The sequence below is a fragment of the Sitophilus oryzae genome, unplaced genomic scaffold (genome assembly GCF_002938485.1).
Source record: "Sitophilus oryzae breed Bouriz unplaced genomic scaffold, Soryzae_2.0 scaffold_1442_pilon_pilon, whole genome shotgun sequence".
NCBI classification, from domain to species: domain Eukaryota; kingdom Metazoa; phylum Arthropoda; class Insecta; order Coleoptera; family Curculionidae; genus Sitophilus; species Sitophilus oryzae.
Window position 1 is genome coordinate 6,980,797 of NW_022146107.1, and position 20,907 is coordinate 7,001,703.

Sequence of the window (20,907 nt, forward strand, 5' to 3'; positions counted from 1 at the left end):
TCTTCCGACATTTTCTTCTTCTTTCAATTCATTACTTTATTTGGCTCGAACTACGAAAACCAATCAGCCAGCTCTACAACATCACTTTGCAACAACAGGAGACAAACAATCCAAAATTATATATATGATCTTTTTAGTATATGATAGAAAGAAATCAAAGCCATCCATGGCGCCGTTTTTTCTTCCAGTAAAAAAAAAAAAAAAACTTATACAGGGTGGCTAACTGTTCCCGTAAAGGCCAATATTGGGCCAATCCAATATCAGGCTAGCGATTCTGTAAACATATTTTCTGTCTAGTGACTCATCAATCGTATACAAATAGCATAAGCTAGACAGGAAATTTCTTGCTACGGAGCTTACAGAATCCCACCGCAGATTCGTTTTTTAATACTTATATTAACATTCATTTGTAGAAAATGTGTGGACCATCATCTGACCATCATAGGTGTGGCAATGTCATTATATTTTTTGTTAATATACAGGTTGATCAAATATATACGATATACAGTGTGTTTCAAAAAACATGTGCCATCTCTCGATGATCTCTCGTGGGACCTAAGGTGGGGACATTCCTCACGTAAAAATTATTTTTAATAGCAAAATAGGTCCGATTCTGCTTTGTTTGGTAGCTACAGGGTGTTGAGTCTTAAATATTTTTTCGACTTATTATAATTTTTTTCCAAGTACTTTAAGCGTTTCGAATGAAATTTTGAGGGTAAAAGTTATTACTATAAAATGCGACATATCTTAAAGCTAAAAGAGTGTCGATATATTCACCAGGGACGTGCATATGGGTTATCACTGGAAAATTTTTCTTAAAAAAAGCATGTACGCCACTGACTTTTTTTTTCTTGTTAACGAAATAGTGTAAAGAACTGTTCAGAGTAGAAGCGACGAGTGGTTAAACAGTCTAGCACCAGTCTAGTGTGTGGTCTAGTGTTATCAAATCCAAGCATTCAGAGTGAGGGTGCAGCCACACTATCCTAAAAACGGCGTATCGGCGTAACGGCGTAATGACCTTGAATCGATTTCCAGTAATTCTATTGGCTGAAATTTTTGACAGATGAATTTGACAGATAAAATTTCTGACAGATGAATGTTTCAGCCAATAGAATTCCTGGAAATCTATTCAAGGTCATTACGCCGTTACGCCGATACGCCGTTTTTAGGATAGTGTGGCTGCACCCTGAGAGCGACCAGCGCGGCGACGCGTTGCGATGGCTTCCAGTGACAGCGACGAAAACAAATCGAATTGATTTTTTCGCGTCGTACCAACGACCAGACTTAGTAATTATCTATAACTTAATTTTTTTTTGTAATTATCTTAAATACCATTATTTTTTTATTTGAAATTGCTGTAGGTTGAACTAACAGTAATAATAACTAATAGTAATAATATTTAATAATAAATTAGGTAAAATATATAATTTATTAATTTCATTTTAATTTTAAATTTATTAATTGCGATTAATAAAATTTCGTTTATCTCATCAAGGTCGCCGAATTCGACAAAATACCAAGAGATAACTTTTAATTGGCATTAAATGGCCTACACGATTTTGATATCAAAAGAAAAGTCAGTGGCGCACGGTTTTTTTTATTGATATTCCAATGAAAACCCATATGCACGTCCCTGATGAATTGATGATGATTTATTCCCTGCACGTCCCTGATGATGATTTATTGACACTTTTAGCATTAAAATACGTAGCACTTATAGTAACTTTTACCCTCAAAATTTCATTCGAATCACTAAAAGTACTTGGAAGAAAATATTATAATAAATCGAAAGATATTATTAAGACTTTAACACCCTGTAGCTACGAAACAAAGCAAAATCGGGCCTATATTGATATGAAAAATAAATCTTATTTTTACGTGAGGAATCTCCCCACGAGAGATGGCATATGTTTTCTGAAACACCCTGTATAAAGATTGTTTATAATATAAATTACCATCTATTATCCACAGTTAAAAGTTTTCTTAAAATTGTAAAACCTCAAAAAATTATATGCTTTTAAACTGGTGTGTCAAACCTATTAATTTCCCCAATATTTCAAATATATATGTATATTTTAAAAAGAAGAATGAAATTATTGGGCAACCTATAGTAAGATTAGCCATGAAACATAGCTAAAATACGACTACCCGTAGACACTTAGTGTTTCTGCCTTCCAGGTTCATCAATACAGGAGGAATCAGCAACGATGAACTAGCGATCCTGAAAAAAGAAAAAGGGAAGCAAACGAGGCGCTAGGCATCATTTACAACCTGGTTAAGCAGTAGCTCACAATTCGCAAGCGTTACTACCAAAAAACCGCTGCGGAGGTACATCAACATACCTCGCCGCTAATCTTACTGTAGGTTGCCCAATAATTTCATTCTTCTTTTTATTATAGTCTCCACGATAACATCTTTTGTTTATTGTTTTCTCTGGCGAGGTCTCTGGAAGTACCACCGCAGCGGTTTTTTGGTAGTAACGCTTGCGAATTGTGAGCTACTGCTTAACCAGGTTGCAAATGGTGCCTAGTGCCTCGTTTGCTTCCCTTTTTCTTTTTTCAGGATCGCTAGTTCATCGTTGCTGATTCCTCCCGTATTGATGAAGCTGGAAGGCAGAAACACTAAGTGTCTACGGGTAGTCGTATTTTAGCCATGTTTCATGGCTAATCTTACTGTAGGTTGCCCAAAAATTTCATTCTTCTTTTTATTATAGTCGCCCCACGATAACATCTTTTGTTTATGTATATTTTATATAATTGTTTTGTTAAGCACTATTCTGTACCCAAAATTGATGTTTGGCAAGTAAATTTATATTTTTTATATATTTATCTTGTGCTAGTGGTGGTTGTAAAACTGGTTATCCAGTTAATCCGTTATCCAGTTCCTTTCAAGTAGAAATAAAAATGCGATAGCCTTCTCAAAATACAAATATATTTAATCCATTGAGTTATTTAATCCTATGATATATCATAGTATCTGTTAAATTTGATGCTCATAATTACTTTTAAATACATAGGTATATTAAATACCGTATGACCGTATGATCGAATAAAAATGGCGTCCAGTTGGCTTGGAAATGACGATCGATGACATTTCCCATATAAATTTACATATAAAATGATGGCGATCTTCATTTCATAGCCATCGCTGACGCCGTTTTTATTCGATCATACGGTATATACCGTGGGGTATATTGGGTTCTATCAGTTAAAACCAGTTCTAATGCAATTTCCCATATATAAAAGGTAATTCACCCAGAGAAGGGACGATTTCAATAAGATAACATATAGCATACGAGACATACAAACTTTTCAAACACTTTATGACAAATATAGTTTATCCTTGGACAACCGATATTTACCTATTATTGTCCAATGCCTGTTTTATCATAAACATTTCATTTAATGAATAGATACCTATAACTATACATGGTGAGTCTTAAATAAGTGCAAATATTTTTACAGGTACATATACATATAATACATTTCGACCCCAGATACATGATTACGAGTTTTTTTCGCAAAAAAAATGAAAATTTGAAATTTTTTGACAAGATTTTGGAAAATGTTTTTATTTTTTTGTTAAAAAACATAATTTCTTGATAATATGGCAACATTACTGTCTGTGGTAGTAGAACTGGCTGTGGTAGTAGATTAAATTTACAAGAAAGAAAATCCATTTTTTTTCCATCCAAAATTTTAGCAAAAAATCATTTTTTTTTGGAAATTTTCAAAGTAAAATAACTCGGTTATTTTGGATTTATTTAAAAAACGGTAAAGAGAAAGTATGTTTCTTTTTTCGAGATCTATACCAGCCCTAAAAATATTTGCACTTATTTAAGAGACTCACCCTGTATAAATAATTTTTCCATCCTTTCTAAAATTCTCTTATAATCGCATATCTCTTCCATATTACTTTCATCTTTTGAACGCAAGTTCGTAGTTTCTCTATCATTTTTTATATCAGTTTTCTTGTTAGCCTTATCAGATCCGTAAATGACAACTGGTTCTCTAGATCCATAATGAGAGTACGCTAGCATATTCATTATCGGATTAAATTTTACGCAGTGAACAGTTTTAGATGCTGTAGAGAAACCTTCTAAAGCCTTAACTACCTTCGCATTATTCGCTTCCCAAATTAGTACCAATCCGTTTTCACTTCCAGCAGCCACCAAAAATCCGTTAGAAGATATTCCACAAAATGTTTGTACTCTAAAAAAAAACAATAACATGAAACCAAATAACAGATATGTATAATAAACAATCAAAAAACGAAATAAATAATAAGGACCCAACTTATTTTTCTTCAAAATAAAATAATTCGCTGTACTTGCCATACTTGCCTCACGTTTAATGATCCACGTAGCCATTGTATTACACAACTGTTTTTTATTGATATTATTCTGAGAGCTGAATCTCTAGAATGAATCAACATTTTTTTCTCGTTTGGAAATAATAGAATTTCATTAATCTTGGTTCCCCTGATATCAACAATATCTATGCTCCTAAAAGTAATTAATAAATGAAATAAATATTCCCGTAATTTATAATATACTAGCCGAGCCGGCTAAGTGCGAATGTTGATTGAAGAAATAAGAGAATGGGCAACCTTATGGGCGAGTTCGTGGCACAAAATCTGTCCGAGATGTAGCTGGCGTTTCCGTCAGCCTGTCCGAGATTTAATTTAGCTCTGCGCCCGCGGCCGCTGCGCGCTGCTAGTCGTTTACAGCACAGCTGATAAAGAATACTGTACCGTAGTTTTGATTTCAATCGACAGAGTGAGTGGTTGCCGGAAACAGTGTTGCCAGACCTACTGATAAATCGGTACAGTACCTTAATAATACGGATTTTCTATCATTAAACAATTTAATACAATATCATAATAAACATAGAACGGTGTCAAAGTTGGCTTGGAAATAAAGATCTCTGTTATCTCATATCTAAAATATTATGGTAAATATCAATAATCGGCATTTCCAAGCCAACTAAACAACTTTTTTCGATTAATCAGTTCATTTTGGTATCTATAAAAGAATTTTTATTTTTATTGTTTATTCTATGTTTAACACGAATAAATTTTCAATACATAAACGGGGATTTTTTATAAAAAGATATTTTCGTAACGTATAGAGAGATATACATCTTAATATGGTAACACTGTCGCTTTCAGTCCCACACCGGGGATTTTTCATAAAAAGATATTTTCGTCAAACCGTATGACAGATATATTACACATCTTAATATGACAACACTGTTCAGATCCACACCGTCTTCGATATGCCTTCGCTAGCTGAATTTGAGAAAATAATAAGTGTTTTATGCGTTGGCCGCAGAAGGATTGGTGTCACCACCGTACAGCACTGGAGACGTAAGGGGAAATCTAGCCTTGTATTAATCAGCCTTGTCACGAATTTGCCCATTAGGTGGCGTATGTTCCCAATTTTTTCAAACAACGGTGCAAGTTTTTGGTCAGACTTGTTTTAATGTGCTAATTTATTACTTATAACACATACATACATGTATATGTAAATTATGTCATATAAGCATTTTTTAAATGTATGCATTACCTACTAAAATTCCATTGCCCATCAGATTCCTTATACCATTCAATGATTTCTCCACAAGAATCGGAGGAATATAAAAAATTTAACTTTTTTTTCGTAAAGCACACACTTGTTACTAATCCACTGTGCTTCATTAGCTCCGCGTCCAGTTCGTATCTCAAAGCACTTTTGTTGAGTATCCAAAGTGATATTTTCCTGTCGTAACATCCGGAAGCTATTGTATTTTCATTATTAATATCGCAGGCATATACAAAAGACGAATGAGGTAATATCTGAAATGTAATTCTATTATTAAAGATTAAACTAAATTTGTAAGACTTATCAGACGCGAATTGGAGAAAAAAGTTCAATTTTAAATTTAAGTAACCGTTAAAGATTCTAGATATCCCAAAACTCGACTGCTCATTAACGGATTACTTAAAAAAAATGTCTATACCTCTGTGACAGATTCATATTTTAATTTTTAAATCTATGGATTCATCTCTCCAAAAAGTCCTATCCTATGGGTATTTCTCCACTGTAAGAAAATCTACAAAATAAAATATAGTTATTTTTTTGTACACTTCTGCGTTAATCCCACGGAGACTAATAATTGTCAGCAGTGGCAGTGGTCTACTAATAAACAAATTTGCCTAACGGACAAAAAAGTGCTTAACGTTGAAGAAAGTGTATCTCTTTCCGTCGTTGGAAGCAAAAAAATACAAAGAACAGAGATAAAAAACTATTTTCAATATCTAAATGCAACTATTCGAGAACACGTACACCTCGTATGTTAAAATACATACGAGGCGTTTCGGAAAAAATAATAAAGATAGGAAAACAATATAACATATATACAATCTGTGAACATACGAACATCTTTCAAAACACAAAATAGACTTAGATCCATTTTAACACACACTAAACCAATGAACACTGGACAACAAACTAAAAATGTAATACACAAAATGCCATGTGAATGTGATAAACTTTCTACTGGTGAAACATCTAGAGCCTTAAATGTTCGAATTAAAGAACATAAAGATTAATTAAGAAAGGGCGACTTTCACAAATTTAAGGTTTTCAGCATTCATGAAACACAGGGCACAGAATAGATTTTAACAAGGCAAAATTATAATGAAAGAAGCGATAGCCCCAAAAAGAAAAATAAAGAGGCTTTTTTAATACAATATCTAATCAAAATAAATGTATTGCTCATGCATCTGTAGATGTTAGTATAATGTATGGCAATCGCTTCTTTGATTTTAAAGGAACATAACATAAATAAACATAACATATATAAAAACTTAAAACAAATTAAAAATCATACAGAAAGTTTGGAGTTTTTTGGTTTTACCTTATTAAGTAATTGTTATCAGGAAGTAATTGTTAATTTTGAAGATTAACTTGATATATGTAATGTCGTTTTTTAATGTCAAGGGTTTTTGTAGACGTATCTGTTTAAAAAAAAACTAAAGTATTCTCTAATAGTTGCATTTATTAGGTATTTTAAATAGTTTTTTTTTTCTCTGTTCTTTGTATTTTTTGCTTCCCACGATGGAAAGAGATATACTTTCCGAAACCTTAAGCATTTTTTTATCCGTTAGGCAAATTTGTTTATTAGTAAACCACTGCTGACAATTAGTTTCCGTTGGATTAACTTTTATTCTTAATCTAAGGGATTAACGCAGCAATTTTTACAAAAAAAATAGCTATTTTGTTTTGTAGACCAATTTTTCCAAATAGCTGAGTAGATAATTTAAATATAAAATACATATAACAAAAATCCAATCGTAAAGCAGTATTAAAAGCGATCAACTTAGTAACCATCAATTCGAAGTTGGTCAAAGAATCCCTAGAGAAGCTGAACGAATTAGGCAAAGTCTTCCTACTCTGGATGCCAACCCACCCAGGGATCAAAGGTAACGAAAAAGCTAACGGTCTAGCTATATAGAAAAGGAGCGAACACTCTACTAACTGGAACTCTGCTTCCCAAGTGGAAACCACCTTAAAACAGAACTCAGGAACCTGGAAGACTCCATCCGTAACCTGGAATGAGAATCGTCCAACGGTTTAAGATACTCGAAGAAATTTCTTCGAAAAAATTATTTCTTGATATAACTTTAAACAACATTATGATTATTACATTACGGAGTTTTTAACAGGACACTGTCTCTGAATATTGTCACATTTTGCTACAAACGTAAAAAACTGGCAACACTGTATGCCGCCTTTGATTTTGTTTCTCTGTCTGTCAACCGGTCATTTATATTATTCTCTGTCATACGCATTAAAATCCAGACCACATAAATTGGATGACCAGCAGGGTATACAAATAATGACATGGCTCTACAGGGCAATTCGAACATATTGCCAGAGAGCGCTAGCGAACGTAGCAACATCTCTCGATAAAATAAGAAGTTCTCTAAATGGAACAACTCTATAACTGAAAAGAGATTTCCGTTGAACTAAACTGTAACGACATATTTCTTTAAGAAAAATATAGATGGCAGTAAATGTTACGACGAGATTCATTTATCAGAAAAAGTAAAAGTTGCTAAACAAATTAATATTTCTCTTACTTGTAAAAAGGTGCTCTTTGTAAAATCCCAAATGGCAACGGTATTATCCGCAGAAGAAGTGACCAAATAATTGTCGTCAGCTGACCAAACTATATTATAAATCAAGCCTTCTTGGCTTTGATATCTGCGTTTTTCTTCAAAGTCGTCCGTCTTAAATATTTAAAAAAAATATATAAATATATTATAATCAATAGAAGATTATTTGTGACTTAAGTCGTAATAAATTATAAATATATAGTCTCCATATATGTAGCTTATTTTAATATAATGCCATACGTGAAATTCCTGCTCCCAAGACATTATAACAATTTAAATTAAGTTAATAATAAATATTTACAATATGATCAAAAAAAGGCGCCAAAATGGGGTGATTAATGACATCGAATGATAATTTTGGCGAGGGCAAGCTCTAGACGTTATATATTTACTTGGCCCGTACTCTTCTTTATTTTTTGATGGCGCTTATTGCCAGTAGGTCTTAAACGGCCTACACACGTAACGATTTTTCGAACTGCGCGTTGAACTGCAGATCGTAAAGAAAATCGTACGGCTTGCAGTACCTACAGCCATTTTTTGTACACACGTACAAACATTGTACTGCCGCAGTTCAGATTATTCACTTTTCGTCGAGAAGGGCTACCGTTATGTCAAGAATTTCGAAGAAGAAAGCTGCCGTGCTTGTAGCTGCGGTATTGCTGATAGATGAAGATGATGAACAAAAAGAAATCAAAAAGCGAAATGGTGTAAAAAGTGGTTGCTGGAGAGAAAGAATATTTTTTTCATTTTATTTGCATAATCTTTTGATTTCACGTCCCATAGGCATCTATTTTCTCTATATAAATCAATAAAGTCTTCCCAGAACGTCTTATTTTTTCAATCCATAATATTGATTAAACCAAAAATAAATAAAAATTATATCGTAACTGCGCGCTGCGGCAGGGAATACACTCCACGCGTTCAAACCCCACCCCAGACACGACCCGTTGATACGATATTTTACGGAAGCTCCGTACTGCAAACGATTTGACGACTGCATACTGCAAACCATCCAATTTCCCTACACATGCTACGATTTATCGTTAATGCGGCAGTTTCGATGGATATCGTACTGCATGCAGTACGATAAATCGTTACGTGTGTAGGCCGTTTTAAGAAGGTTGTAATTTTTTTTATAGAGTAAATTTTTACACGGTATAGATTAAAATTCAAGAAAAAGTATTTTTAAAATAGGTTTGTGTGTCTGGAAAAAGTTCTATCCTTTTTTAATCTTTCTATAATCAGTGTTAATTTTAAGTATTATGTCAATTTTTAGTAAATGTCGTCTAGAGACTGACCTCGTTAAAATTATTATCGATTGTCATTCCCCAGCCGTCTTTGACTCCGATTTTTTTCGATCATACGGTACTAGGGATTCACATACCTAAGATAACATAATATAGGTAGACGTTTTAAAGATTATACAAAAAAGACTACCATATGATCGAAAAAAAAACGGCGTCGGCGATGACTATGAAATGAAAATCATCGTATTTATTTATTTTATATGTAAAATAAATAAAAATATGTAAAAATCATATACCATACCATAATATCACTATTATATCGTGGGCGTACAGCGAAAATCCACTAATTATAATATAAGGATGCCGAAATTGGACTTAATGGGTTTTTCATGTTAAAGACCGTGAAAAACTGGACATAGTGGTGTGTTTAATCCAATTCAACCAAAAATGTGACATAGTGGATTTTCGCTGTACGCCCACGATATGTTGTGCAGTTTTACCACAATAAATTTATTTAATAATAACGGTGAAATTAAATTCTACTTAACTGATTTTTATTGGGCGTTTTTGCCCAATTTACGAAGAAAATAGTATATTAATTAGGTACTAACCATATAAAAAATGATATAAAAATCGTTTTCTATTTTCATACTGCAAGCCAAATATTTCCCATTGTTGCTGAATTTAAATACAAAGCAGCCATCTTCAAATGTATTTATTTCATAAAGGAAGTCATGTGGTATTAAACTTTGTTGTCGAGATAAATTCTTTAATTTTGCGTTAATGCTATCTGCATCTTCTTCTATTTTTTGCTTAATTGATATACTATCATTTGCGTTTTTATCATTGGTCGTATGGCTGATATCTTCCTTTTCTAATGGAGTCTTCGACCTAAACGCTTCTATAATTTTTCTATGGGATATCATTTCCTTGACAGTAACATACAGAGTAGAAGGGTACTTTTTTAACTTTTTCTTGTGCCACAACTCCCATAATTCACAAGAATCGTACTCAGCTTTTTTACTGACATTTTGGTTATAATACAATTGAAGTTGTAGTTTCTTGTTAACATTACGTGCATTGGATTTTCCCACTAATTTTAAAAAGGAAAAAGCTATCTTATACCAGCCTTTATCATACTCTGAAATAAGAGAATATGATTTTCTTTTTGGCACTCTTTAAACAGATATTTTTTACAATATACAATTTTACAAATTTTTACAATAATTTTATTTTTTATAGATATTTTTAAAAATGACCATCAATGATTAAATTAATAATAAAATAACCAAAAGGTTGGCAGACGTCTTTAGAACTTTGAAAAAGCCTGGTATAGCAGTAGGATTATCTCAACTTACCTTTATTTTTCCTCAATGTAGCAATGTTAGTTGTCGAAAAATCCATAATTTCAAAAAATATGATAACATTTTCATTAACTAAATAATCAAAATCCTCGTTAAGTAGAATGGTGTCTTCCCATTTTGGATAAAACGATCTACAGGTATTTGAAGTTAATACATAATATACAAGGTGTTTTAAAAAACATGCGTGCCATTTTTCGTGGGAAGATTCCTCACAAAAAAAAAAGATTTATTTATTTATATCAACACATGTACATCCCATTCTGCTTTCTTTCGCAGCTACAGAGGATTACATTTTTTTCGATATACATATTATAATTTTCTTCCAACTGCTTTTAGCGACTCGAATAAAATTTGAGGGCAAAACTTATAATAAATGCGACATATTTTAATGCTAAAAAAGTGTAGATTATCATTTGTAGTGTGGATTATCATTGTACTAAAAAAAGCCTGTGCGCCACTGACTTTTTCTCTTGTTTGTGTGGAAATGCTTAGTTTTAAAGTTACAGGATGTTGATAGTTAAAAAAAAAATAAATACATATTTTGTAATTATCTTTGTAATAAATGAAAATAAATAAATATATATATATATATATATATATATATATATATATATATATATATATATATATATATATATATATATATATATATATATATATATATATATATATTATATATATACATTTTTTTAATTTTATTAATTTAAACCGTCTTAAAAAATGTCGCACTTATAGTAACTAGTTAAGCTAGCTAAATGTAATCGCTAGAAGCACTTAAATTATAATAAATCGAAAAAAAAATGAAGACGAACCCCCTGTAGCTACGAAACAAAGCAGAATCGGATCTAAGTCGATATATAAAATAAATCTTATTTTTACGTGAGGAACCTCACCGCGAGAGATGGTAGATGTTATTTGAAACACCCTCTATAAGACTAATAAAACAGACTTGTTATTTAGCCTATGACTATTATTCCTATGAACAAGTCCTATAAGTTATTGATATAATGCTATTTATTATTTAAGAACTATATATAGATAAATATACCTATATTAGATATACCGTATGGATAAAAAAGTCGCCAGCGATGGCTATGAAATAAAGATCGCTGTTTTATATGTAAAATTATATAGGAAATGATATGTATCGATAGTCATTTTCAAGTCAACTATTTATAGTGCATTTTTCTTTATTTTGGGTATTCTGCAATAAGAATAATAAAAAGTATCAGAAATCTATTATTCGAATTGTAATTAGTGGCCTAGGTAACTACCGAGAAATTATATAGGGTGAGTCTTAAATGAGTGCAAATCTTTTTAGGGATGGTATATTTCGACCCCAGTAACTGAAAGTCTGAGGTTTTTTTCGCAAAAAACATTGAAAATTTGGAATTTTAAAAAAAGAAATGTTGGAATTTTGTTTAATTTTTAGTTAAAAACATAATATCTTGATAATATGGCAACATTGGTAGATTAAATTTAAAAGAAAGAAACCGCAGAAAGGATCCAGTGGTTCTCAAAATGTACGCAAAAACATATTTTTTTTTAATTTTCAAAGTAAAATAACTCGGTTATTGTGGACCTATTGGAAAAACAGTTAAGAGAAAATATATTTCTTTTATGGAGATCTACCAGCCCTGACATTATTTACATTTATTTAAGACTCACCCTGTACATCTGGGACAGCAATAGCTGAAACTTACCGATTTTCTTGTAAATTGTATGAGTTGGTCATAATCGGCAAAATGTAATCATTATGCTCGTTTTCGTAGTAAAAAGCAACCGATCTATTCTTGTCGCTTTTTTTGAAATATTTCCCAGTGCGTATGTCGACCACGTGTATTTTCACAACCGGATGAATAACAAATGAATTCAATAATAGCCTATCGGACTTATGAATTATTATTTCTGTTATGTTCTGATAACAAAAAGCACTTTTCTCGTTTTGGTCACTTTCATTATCACTGTTTTTGTTAGTAGATTTCGTATTTTCTTCTATCGAATTTACATCTTCTCTATTAGCATTCCTGTTTTTCTTTTTTATTTTATTTTTCTGTGTAGGTTGTTTAAATATATCTTTGGAACTATCTGTGTCGTTGTCTGTTTCAGAGTCTGAAGATTTTAACTCTTTTAAATTTTTAGCTATTTTTTGTCTGTCATTTAACTTTTTATTTTTTCCTCGTCGATATTTATGTTTGCGTGCTTTAATTGATTCTGCAAATTGTATTTTTTCTTTAGTTTCTTTACTGCTTCTAATTTTCGATGTTTTAACAATTATTTCTGATGTTTCACTTAAACTATCGAGCGAAGATAGTTTCTGTTCTTCATTTTCATGTATTTTTTCTGTAAGAGAGACATTAGTCGTAACAATACACAAGAGCTCATCCTCATCCCCTACACTATCACTATTATGTAAAATTTTTGGAGATGTAACATCAAACGTTCTTGTACTAGAATTAGAATTTCTTCTGAGTTCAGTAAGTTTTTTTCTGGGAAGGGGGACTGGTGGCTTGAACGATTTAACTGATTCACTGCCACTTAAAAATGTGTTCAAGATAAGCTCTTTACTAACTGCTTCATCGTTAAAATTGTCATGTTTGGCGACTCTATTATTCGATATATCTTGATTATTACAATCATTTCGATTTTTATGTAGTAAATTTGGACTTTTGACTGAAAATGTACTACCAGAACGCGAACTATTTTGAGACATTTTTCTTAACTCTCAAGATAAATTCAGAGGCTTTGACACTTAGAACAAACTTTACAAGCTTTATGTTCATTATTTATGCTTGCAATGACTGTAACCATAGTAACCTACTGTTTGGGTTATTGGTGGGTTATTGAATACCCCGTAAAGCTTAGTAAAGGCATTATTGTACAAAAAGCCAAAACAGCTTCATCGACAAAGCCTTCACAAAACAAAAAAGCACAAAAACAAATATACAAAAATAAAAAAATGTCATGCAATACAAATCAATTCAAAAAAAATTACGTCATAAAATTACAAATAAAACATACAGTACGTTTGTCCGTTCTGTAGCTACGGGGTATCCGTGAGAGGGGAAACGATATTCTCTCGATGTTTTTCGTAAAAAAATAGATGACGCGTCCCTTCAATAAAAATTCGACAAATTTGCAAGTAGCCAATAAAATGAGTGGGCGGAGCGATTTGCGGTGAAGTACTCGTCAAGTCGACGTATAAAATGTAATGCTGTTTATTTAAATGTTTTTTGTCCGCATTCCTTTCATAGGCACAGATCCAGCAGACGTACTTTATATGGGCATTGCAGAACACAGGCGTATCTAGAAAATTTTACAAAAGGAAAACTGTAAATGGATAAAATCATGTTATATATCATAAAATCAAGAGTTATAAAATAGTAAATATTAAATACTAGACCTTTAACTTGTGAGATGATCAAAATTTTAAAATTCAAAATTGTTCATGATTAAACATCAACAAAAAAGTCGTTTACCGCATATAGTACTCCTCTCCAGTAAGTATGATTTCAGAGCTTTGCGAAATGCGGGAAAGAATGAAAGTGACTTGATATTCGAAGGCAAAAATGATTGTACATTTTCTTGGCATTGTACAGTATTGAGCCCTTAACTAGTTCTGAGCTCGGGGTTGGCAGATAAACATCGTGCTCCGCATTCCTAAGTGGATAGTTGTGAGAAGGCCTTTCCGGAATAGAGAATATGTGCTTGCGGATTAAGCAAACGGATTCAAAAATGAATAAGGAAGGAAGAGTCAGTATTTTGAAATTTTTAAGAAATTCTGGCAGTGAGTTCTACTGTTTAGTCCCAATAAGTATCGAACTGCTCTCTTTTGAAGTTTGATAATACGATCAAATTTTGTCGCGCAGCAAGTACCCCAGAATGGAAGGGCATAACGAAGATGCGACTCAAAAAGGGCATAATAGACCATTCTAGAGGTTGATGAGTTAAGTTCCTTAGAAACTGATATTAGCGCAAAACAGGCGGCGCCTAGTTTCTTTGATAAAGCTTCGATGTGCAAGTCCCATTTTAACGAGTTGTCTACAAGTCCTAAGAATCTCACAGAGTCCACGACGTCAATAGTGGTGTTATTAAGTACAAAAGGTTGTATAGTACTTTTAGTGTAAACTCTGCTTTAGTTGCGTGCCGAGTAATGATCGGGAATCGACAAAAAAAGGTTTCAGCATAAATCGTAAATCGCCTGTATCGGCGCGAGCAGCGATGACGGTACACCACACCCGATGTTAGTTGCGTGCCGAGTAATGCTCGGGGATCGACAAAAAAAGGTTTCAGCATAAATCGTAAATCGCCTGTATCGTCGCGAGCAGTGAGGATAGTACACCACACCCGATGTTAGTTGCGTGCCGAGTTATCCTCGAGGATCGACAAAAATACTCGAGACATACCGAGGATATGAATACTCGGATGATCGAGTATTTTTCACTCGAGTGATCCCATCACTAATTTGGATGCGCACTCGTCGAAGCTCATTCTCCCACTTCCATATCTCTGTGCACAGCGCACAGCGCCTGACCGGCCCAGTTTGTTTAAACCTGGTTTAAACCAAGTTTAAACCATAAAGAATTCAAGGACAAATAACACCGGAGAGGAAATTGTTACCATGGCACCGAACAGTGCCGTGACCATATTTTTTTCTTAACTTATCTAGTTGAAGAGATATTTATATTTTTGATAAATGTTTTGACTACCCCTATAGTGTAGGTATCATACTAATTAATTAAGAAAAAACGTATTAAAATGTTAACAAAAGATGCAAAACTAGTATAGACGTATAGCACACATCAAGTACCGTATGATCGAATAAAAACGGCGTCAACGATGGCTATGAAATGAAGATCGCTGTCATTTTATATGTAAAATTATATGGGAAATGTCATCGATCGTCATTTCCAAGACAACTGGACGCCGTTTTTATTCGATCATACGGTACCTACATATAATATGAGAAAAATAATTATCGAATTCAATAAGAAAACGTTAAAAAGGGGGAGCGGACTGTTTATTTACCTATGAACGTAACTCCTGGCTCTTTCTTATCACTGCTGCTTTTACATTTGAAAGCTGAAAAGCTGAACAACTAATCAGCATTGTAATAAAGTTTATACAAAGTTCACTACACACAAACTATTAAAAATTTCTAAAATTGTTATTGGTGACCAGCTGATGACTCATTGTTTGCCACTAAAAGAAAAGGCATCTAAAGCGGCCCTCACACGATCAATAATATTGTCAATATTTTGGATTATTGACAATATTATTGAGCGTTTGAGCGTACATATTTTAATACTTTCAATATATTAGAGAACAACGGCATACGGTCAAGTCGGCCGCTGCTGGCACGTATACGTAGACGTAAAGAATCTTTTACGTGTATAAAAAATAAAAAATATAAGAAATGCGCATGCGTACGTAAACGTTTACGTGTTTGTAGGCCGACTCGACCGTATGCCGTTGTTCTCTATTGTTCTCGGTTGACTAATCCCCTCGATTTGTGCCAAAAATGGGTGAAAACAATTTAATATGCATTACTTATGATTTTGATCTAAAAAGCACGTTCAACAGGACAACCAATCGATGGTACATCGGGCACCCTCTTTGGTAGCGGTAAAATTCCATTGAAATTTTATCCCTAAAAATATCCCCAAAAAATTTTACCCCCTCAAAAAAATCCCCATATAGATCTTTTCTCCCCAAATTTAGGGATAAAATCCCGGAGTTGGTAAACACTGCTGATGAACGCGACCAATGCTACACATTTTTGTGGTCAAGTTCTGCACAATCAAAAATTTTCTTGTGGCAACCCTGCTCATTAATAATATCAATACATAGACATAAGGTTTGTTTTCACATCAGTTTGAAACTTGTTTCTGATGTTTAGATTCTGCGCAATACCTTTTTTTGCGTTCACACATCACTTTCTAGCTGTTATCAAACTAAGAATCGGTTGTTCACACATCAATTCGTGACAGTTTGCTAGCAGCAAGAAGAGTTTGCGGATTATCTCCAAGTAAAGAGTTGGAGCATGCGCAATTCGCTATATTTTGACAATCACTGTACCACAGAACACACTCACTGTACCTATATTCGCGTAGTCAAGCTTGTTTTGAAATCTTTCTTTGTGTTTGAGGTTAAAACAAAAAACAATTCAAAGAAACAATTATTGTGATTTGTGGTAGGTAATTTAATGTAAATATATTAAATATTGTTATTTATGCGCACTAATGCACTAATTTTGTTATAGTGAAAAATGTCTGGTTTTTCTTCATCCGATGCATCTGAATTCTCCCAAATGTCTGAAACAGATTCAGATCTGGAAATTATGTTAGAAGAAAGAATTCGGCCTAAAAATCAAACTTTCTTTGAACAGATTGTACCACAGTTTAATGATAAAGAACACATAGAACACTTCCGTGTAAGTAAAGATGTTGCTGCCGACATCGCTGTTCGCTTTGAAAATAGTGAATATTATAAGTGGCAATTGGGACCACATGAAAAACTTACCTCATTGAAGCAGACACACATTTTTCTATGGTTTGCGGGGCATCAAAGTGCCAGCTTCCGTGATGTGGCAGATAGATTTAATATATGCATAAGTTCCCTACATAAAGTAGTAAAACGAATGACATATTTTCTAAGCAATTTAGCGCCTGAAATAATAATATGGCCTAACAATGAAAGGCAAGCTGATATTGAAAGATATTTTCGCCAAAAAAATGGGTATCCAGGAATTATAGGAGCTATAGATGGAACCCACATCAGAATAGACAAGCCTCTGGAGGATCCAGACTCTTATATAAATAGGAAAGGGTATTACTCAATACAGGTAAGCATATTAAAATTATTAGATAGACTTAATTTATAAAAGTACATTCAGTTTTTTTTAGGCACAACTTGTCTGTGACCATCAATTAAAAATAACAAATTTATTTGTTGGATATCCAGGTTCGGTACACGATGCACGTGTTTTCAGAACATCAGACCTATTTAATTCACTCCAAGAGAAGTGTAATGAATTCCATATTTTAGGAGACAGTGCCTATCCTTTAATGTACAATCTTATGACTCCTTTTCCAGACAGGGGAATGTTAACTAGAAACCAAATTAACTATAATGTCCAACACTCGTCCAATAGGATTTGTATCGAACACTGCAATGGCTTATTAAAACAAAAATGGCGCCAATTATATCATATTAAGTTAAGAGATATACGTACAATAGTTCATTTTATTAGGGCATGTTGTGTACTTCATAACTTAGGACTGAATGATAATTTTCTGTACATAGAAGGTGATAATAATTTAGAAGCAAATGAAAATAATGTAAATTTATTTGATATCCAAGATGCTGCAGAACACGCAAATCAGGATGCTGTACAAAAAAGAAACATGATTGTAAATACTTTAGAATAATTCAAGTGATAGGCCTAGTACAGGGTCTTTCTATATTATTAAACCACCCAGGAGTATTTTAGGAGATATAAGAAAATGCGGGTAAATTTAAATTTTCGCTTAGCCAAAATCAGTTATGAAAAGAAAAATTGCCTTTTCGAAGCCTGTGCAACCTACACAATGTATTCTTACTTAGATTATTATTTGCAATAATATAATAATCATTATTATTTTGTTATTATTACATATTTTTACACGTTTTTGAAATAAAGGTTATTTTTAACTGTTTGTTTTAACAATTTTTATTATAAAACATACAAACAAAACAAAAAAGTCTATAAGTATGTAAGTATAGGTATTACAATAATTAAAGTAACAAATAACAACAAACTGGTATTACCTCGTGGTACAAAAAAAAACAAGGTATGATTGATAGAAGCAATAATGTCATGTGGTGACCACATTTCCATAGAAACTTCCTCTCGTTCTGTTATTTGATTGGTTAAAAACTAATCATTTTTATGGAAACATGGTCAGCGCATGACGTAATTGCTTCTATCAATCATACCTTGTTTTTTTTTGTACCATGGTATTACCTACACAGGTACATTAAACTCAGTTTTATGTTCTAGACATTTGCCTTCTTCAAAATTTGATTTTTTTCTGATAGCAAAGCATTTCTTTCTTTCAAGAGATTTATCTTTTCGCCTTCTTGTAGAATGCGTGCATTGTAATATTCTTTTCTATCCTGTCTCATTTTCTCCAAAGTAATATTCCAATTTAACACGGGATTGCTTCTTTGCCTAGCCCGATTGTGCTTGATTGGAGAAAGTGTTTCTTTTTGTTTTACTTCAGGTTCAGCTTGTATAGAAGATGATGGTTTAACTACATTAGTTTCACAAAAACTGTCTAAATCATCCTCTACTAAATTTGAAAGATCATCTTTTGTGGTGTCAGAGAGTAATAAAATAGGCTGCACATTTTTTTTTCCCTTAAATATCAAGTCCATCTCTTCTGCATATTCAAAAAACTTTCTAGCACGACCAGTACTTTTTTGATTATCTATATATTTTTTGTAAGCTCTTTCTAATACTCTCCACTTATTTTCACACTGAGCTGGTGTAACTGGCCCATTCATTTTTTCAGCTATAAGTTCCCACAATCTTTTCATATTTTTTATTGCATGAGTACCTAACTTCGGCTTTAGTTCAGCATAAGTATCAATCATTCTTTTTGTATTTTTAGTTGTCCAGGTCCATAAGTCTGATTGTTTTGAAACAGATGAATCGTCAGACTCAACGTTAATAATAATAAATTCATTTAATTCTTGAGGTACGTTACCTTAAAAAATAATGTAATATGTTAATAAATCATTTTATATAAAAGATGTTTCTATAATAAACTTACTGTTTTTATCCATTTTGTGTAAGAAAATAAACACAAAAAAGCAAAAGACGAAAATTTAAATAATAAGTAAGGTTAGTTTTACAAATGAAAAGAAGAAGAATGCCTATGCAACCAGTAATACGTTCTAGTCCAGTGTTTCCACAAAAATCACAAACTTGTTATGGATTTGTTGTCTCCATGACATGCGCAGTATAAGTAGTTTGAAAACTATCAGAAACATGTTTCTGACTGCATGTGAAAACAAACCTATAGTTTATTAACGTATTTTTTTAATGTAGTTAATGAACGGGAAAAGACGTAGTTTTTGAAGGTTACCGGTACGTAAATAAACCGGAAACAAAATACAGTAGGCTCTCAAGATGCTCTCAAGTGATCGGTGAATCAACCGGTGAGTTACCATTGGCATTCAATTTAATTTTCTGCACCGGTGGACTAACCAGTGTGTTTACTGAATGCGCCCATTGGCAGCTGTCACCAGGTGGATGACACTTCTTATGGGAGAACTGGAAATGGTTGAAAACTTGACTACAAGCGATTTTCTAGGAATCTTCCTTACCGATAAATTATTGACAAGAGTGACAGATAAAACCTTGACATTCTTTCAGTATAACTGTTCATCTCTTTTTCTTTCTAAAGTGTGCGTTGAAAGGAGACAAAAACAATTTTTTGCAACCCATAAATTGTTATTCGAACACCACTTTTCTCCTTGTCGGGTCGTTGACGTTGACTTGTCGCCATTTTATTTCTTTTGTTTACACGCTGCAGTTTGCTTTGTAAATTGAATACATAAATTATTTAGGCAAATATAGGTTTTTGATAAAACTCCTTGGACTAACGTGTAGGTAAGTGTTGATAAATAAGTTTTTTTTTCATCTTAACATGCTCATTGTCATTCTCCTGATTTAGGTGACAGAAAAGGATCATCAAATGAAATTGAATTTTATATTTTTTCATCCCAGGACCGATAATAAAATATATATTTTATGGATACCTTCCTAAATATCAACGAGATGAGCCATCGGAAGAAAGGGACCATAGTACAAAACAGAAAGGTGATCTTTTTCTTTCCACTTAGGATATTGAAATTATTATATACTGTAGTCGTGTTTGGCATTATGCTCTTAGAAATATAGGTAAACAAAGAAGAACAGATATAAAGCATCCCAGAGGAAAAGAGAGGCAATACCTGTACTCTCTCTCTGATATTTGTGAAAGTTACGGCAAAGTATTGGTGTAAATGTCATCTTTTTAATCGACCTGAAAACTTCGAGCAAAAAGATGACACTTTCAACAAAACCCTGACAGATATCAGAGACGATA

At 32.8% G+C, this 20,907-nt stretch overlaps 3 protein-coding genes across 4 annotated transcripts; 1 reads left to right on the top strand and 2 right to left on the bottom strand.

Annotated features, from left to right (window-relative positions):
- Nucleotides 1–3,751: 3,751 nt before the first annotated feature.
- Nucleotides 3,752–13,694, bottom strand: LOC115877176 (jouberin-like). The gene is made up of 7 exons (XM_030893336.1): nt 12,475–13,694; nt 10,766–10,902; nt 10,019–10,548; nt 8,125–8,274; nt 5,567–5,835; nt 4,343–4,504; nt 3,752–4,211 (listed from the first exon to the last, which is right to left on the bottom strand). Exons 1-7 carry the CDS (start codon nt 13,482–13,484, stop codon nt 3,833–3,835), a joined length of 2,637 nt encoding a protein of 878 aa, XP_030749196.1. The 5' UTR covers nt 13,485–13,694; the 3' UTR covers nt 3,752–3,832.
- A 3,169-nt stretch (nt 13,695–16,863) lies between these two features.
- LOC115877177 (putative nuclease HARBI1) lies at nt 16,864–18,465 on the top strand. 2 transcript variants are annotated; one of them, XM_030893337.1, is made up of 3 exons: nt 16,864–16,964; nt 17,034–17,615; nt 17,677–18,465. In XM_030893337.1, the coding sequence occupies exons 2-3, from the start codon at nt 17,040–17,042 to the stop codon at nt 18,199–18,201; spliced, it is 1,101 nt and encodes a 366-aa protein (XP_030749197.1). In that variant the 5' UTR covers nt 16,864–16,964; nt 17,034–17,039; the 3' UTR covers nt 18,202–18,465. The 2 variants fall into 2 exon arrangements, with proteins under 2 accessions (XP_030749197.1, XP_030749198.1); XM_030893338.1 differs by having other exon boundaries at nt 16,880–16,978.
- Nucleotides 18,466–18,541: 76 nt separating this feature from the next.
- On the bottom strand, nt 18,542–19,600 carry LOC115877256. Its single transcript, XM_030893408.1, has 2 exons — nt 19,588–19,600; nt 18,542–19,521 (listed from the first exon to the last, which is right to left on the bottom strand). Exons 1-2 carry the CDS (start codon nt 19,598–19,600, stop codon nt 18,809–18,811), a joined length of 726 nt encoding a protein of 241 aa, XP_030749268.1. The 3' UTR covers nt 18,542–18,808.
- Between the last annotated feature and the right edge of the window lie 1,307 nt (nt 19,601–20,907).